Raw genomic sequence first — 3491 nt, forward strand, 5'->3', positions numbered from 1 at the left:
CTGGGTCCAGAGCACTAGGGCAGGAAAACCGGCGTCTGTTCCCGCCTCTGTCCCCCCCCATGTGCTCAGGGATGTGCTCCCTCCTCTCCCACAGAGACCGGGGATTACCACCCGAAGACGTACAAGTCCGTGCTGCCCGGGAGCAAGCTGGTGGACTGGCTGCTGGCTCAGGTGAGGACCGTGACCACCGTCGCGCTCTGCCCGGGACTGAGAGGCTAACGGGATGTAGTCCTTCGAGGACTTTATATTTTTAAATTTTTTTTCACTTGTGGTAGAATACACGTAACACTTGCCATCCTACCCGTTCAGGGGTTTTAGGTGCATTCACACTGCCTTGCCGCCCTCCCCGGCAGCCCTCTCCAGAGCTCTTTCATCTTGCAGAACTGAAAGTCTGAACCCATTGAACACTCACCCCCATCCCTCCCGCCCCAGCCCCTGGCAACACCCTGCTACTTTCTCTCTATGAGTCTGACTGCTCTAGGCACCCTACCTACTAGTATGTGGAGTCATACAGCAGTTGTCTTTCTGTGTCTGGCTTATTTCACTCAGCATAAAGTCTCAAGGTTCATCCATTCTGCTGCTGCATGCGCCAGCATTTGCTTTCTCTTTAAGACTGAATAACATTCCATTGTACAGATAGACCACATTTTATTTATCAATTCTTCAGTCAGTGGACACTTGGGTTGCTGCCACCTTAAGGCTTTCAGGTTTAAAACTGGGACCGTCCTGGGCAAATTGGGACGGGTCGGTCTCATCCTGGCACCGTTCTGGAGCCTCCCATGTGGAACTTGCCAAGTTACTGCCTTCACATACGTTCCCAGGGGGCAGGGGCTGGGCGAGGCTTGGCAAGTCTGTGCGTCAATTTTGCGGCAACTTCCCAAAGGTGTTTGTTCCACGGACACTCCTGTCTGCCCGTCTCTTGTCCTTTATGGCTCCCGTTCACAGGGCACTTCCTCTGCGCCAGGCACTGCCTGGGCTCTGAGCATGCTCTCACTGAGTCCTCCAACCCATTTACAGCTGGGAGAGCGGCGGCCCAGAGAGGCCATGTGCCTGGTCTGGGGCACACAGCCTCGGAGCAGCAAAGCTACGGGGACTCGGACAGGCCTGTCTCACCCACTTGTGCCTCCGTTCTGCAAACTTTTCAGGGAGCCTGCAAGAACGTTCATTCGTAATCTGTAAAAAAGAACGCATTGGCTCCAAAGATGAGGAGACGACGGCAAAATCAAAGTGGATAAATGTTTAAACATTTCCAGCTTTATGTCAACCTTCATTTAGCATTCATGAAAACCCCATTCCGTTCAGAAACACTGTGCTGGCTGGATTTTCTCATGTCACACAAATTCCTGATGGCTGCCTAAAAATCACAGCAAATCTGTAAAGTAATGGTTTTCTTGGCGTCAAATACCTTCAGAAGCAAGTTTAGAAGATTCCTTTAAAATATGGTACAAGCCACAAAAACATATTTAATGTAGGATGTGGGTGCATTTTAATCTGTTTGCGCTGATGTAGGACCCAAGGTCTGGAATGTCTGGATTTAAAGCCAGATTTGCACATTTGGGAACCAGAGAACATCTAACCATTGTGCTACACCATCCTTAGGATCCCATGAAGCCAGCCCAGAGCATGTTTTACTTACAGCCAGCCTGACCTGGGTTCAAGTCCCACCTCTGCCCCTTCCTAGCTGAATGATCTTGGACAAGCTACTTAACTTCTCTGTGCCTCAGTTTCCACACCTGTAAAATGGAGCTAAAAAAAACCGTACCTTCTCGTTAGGTTATTTTGAGGATTCTATGAGTGGATCATTTAAAGTGCTTCAAAGGGCCCCTGGCTCTGGAGTTCACTGTCTTCACCTCTCTGCTCGGTTGTTTTTGGGCTGTGCTACCTGTGCTCCAGGGCACCCCAGACTGTGGTCATCAACTGGAGGGCCGGGGTCAGTGGGCCGGGGCGGGACAGAGCTGGGACAGGCCGGGAGCCAGGGGTGGGAGGGCACAAATCTGCCAGCTCCTGTGCTGGCTCAGCAGAAATGTGCCTGAGTGCCCTCCTCACTGACCCCCACCGTCAGGCAGATGGCGTGTGCTGACCATGGCAGGATTTTCAGTACAGGGGGCCCGAGGCCAGGGTGGGAGCAGACAAAGGGCCAGGCTGGCGGCTCGAGGCAGCGGCTGAGGAAACCGGGTAACCAGTGGCAGGACAGGAGCCTTGGCTGCAGCCCTGGGTAACTAACCTTTTGGAGCCTCAGTTTCCCTACCTGTAGCATAGTGTTTGAGGGAGGGTCCGGCTCTGAAAGGATCCCATTTTCACAGTGTAACCTCAATTCTTCATTTATCAAACGGGGTTAATAAGAGTGATTGCTTCTGGGTTACCATCAAGACCAAGTGAGCCTGACCGGCATGGCCCAGTGGTTGAGCATCGCTCTATGAACCAGGAGGTCACAGTTCGATTCCCGGTCAGGGCGCATGCCTGGGTTGTGGGCTGGATCCCCAGTAGGGGATGTGCATTCTCATCATGGATGTTTCTATCCCTCTCTCTGTGCCTCTCTCTGAAATCATAAAGACATATTAAGAGTGAGATGGTGCAGTGCCTGGCCTGTGGTAGGTGGTGAGAGGCACCCTGAGGCATTGTGATGGGTTTCAGAATTCATGGGCAAAGGGGCCCCCTGAGGCGCTCTGTAAGTTCCCCCACGGTGTTCCCTCTCCAACCCTGCTTTGCCTCTGCTCCCTCCATTCTGAGCTATTTCTCCCTGCGGAGAAGTAACTGGGCACGAATCGCTAACATTTATCAAGTGCTCGCTACACGCCAGGCATTAGGCCAAGAGTCTCACGTGCAGCATGTCCTTTAGTCCTCACAGGCTCTGAGTGGACACGATGATTGCTCCCATTTTAGAGACACGGAAACCAAGGCAGATAGAGGTGACTTCAGGGTCCGTGTCCAAGCTGGGTTTCCCATTCTTTCATCCAGTTCATTCCTCAGACATTTTTCGTGGCCCACCAATTGCTCGATACTGTGCTCCAGGGCGGGGCTGTGGGGTGAACGTGGCAGGCGCTATTGCTGCCCACGGGAGCTGACATTCTAGTGGGAGACAGACCTTAAACCAAATTTGTTTATTAGGAGATTGTGCAGCGCCTGGCATGTGGTAGGCAGTGAGAGGAACCCAGGGGCAGGGAGCATGGCGCTGATCCCAACCCCCCCCCCCCCCCCCCCCCCGAGAGCGGCGCCCTGTAGGGATGAGTGACTTTCAGGCTGTGACAAGCGCAGCACAAATGTGACTAAGGGGATGAGAGCAGCGGCACTGAATGAGAATTTGTCAGGGGGATTGGTTGACGGGGTCCGGGGACTACCTTCCGGGGAGTGAAGGGAAGGGCTACCTCGAGGAGGGGACATAGGGACTGAGACCTGAAAACCAGGGCAGGGCAATTCAGGGGGAGGAGGAGCTAGTGCCACGCCTCGAGGGGGGTCCCTGAAGTGTCGTGGGAGAGCACCAGGAGGCCAGA

At 53.6% G+C, this 3491-nt stretch overlaps 1 protein-coding gene across 1 annotated transcript in view; it reads left to right on the forward strand.

The window, feature by feature from the left end:
• PREX1 (phosphatidylinositol-3,4,5-trisphosphate dependent Rac exchange factor 1) overlaps positions 1–3491 on the forward strand; it is a 104266-nt gene that overhangs the window by 60528 nt on the left and 40247 nt on the right. Inside the window, 1 exon segment of the mRNA XM_023756259.1 lies at positions 97–171. Within this exon segment, the coding sequence (XP_023612027.1) occupies positions 97–171 (75 nt within the window).

This window comes from Myotis lucifugus, unplaced genomic scaffold (assembly GCF_000147115.1).
Source record: "Myotis lucifugus unplaced genomic scaffold, Myoluc2.0 scaffold_90, whole genome shotgun sequence".
Taxonomy (NCBI): Eukaryota; Metazoa; Chordata; class Mammalia; order Chiroptera; family Vespertilionidae; genus Myotis; species Myotis lucifugus.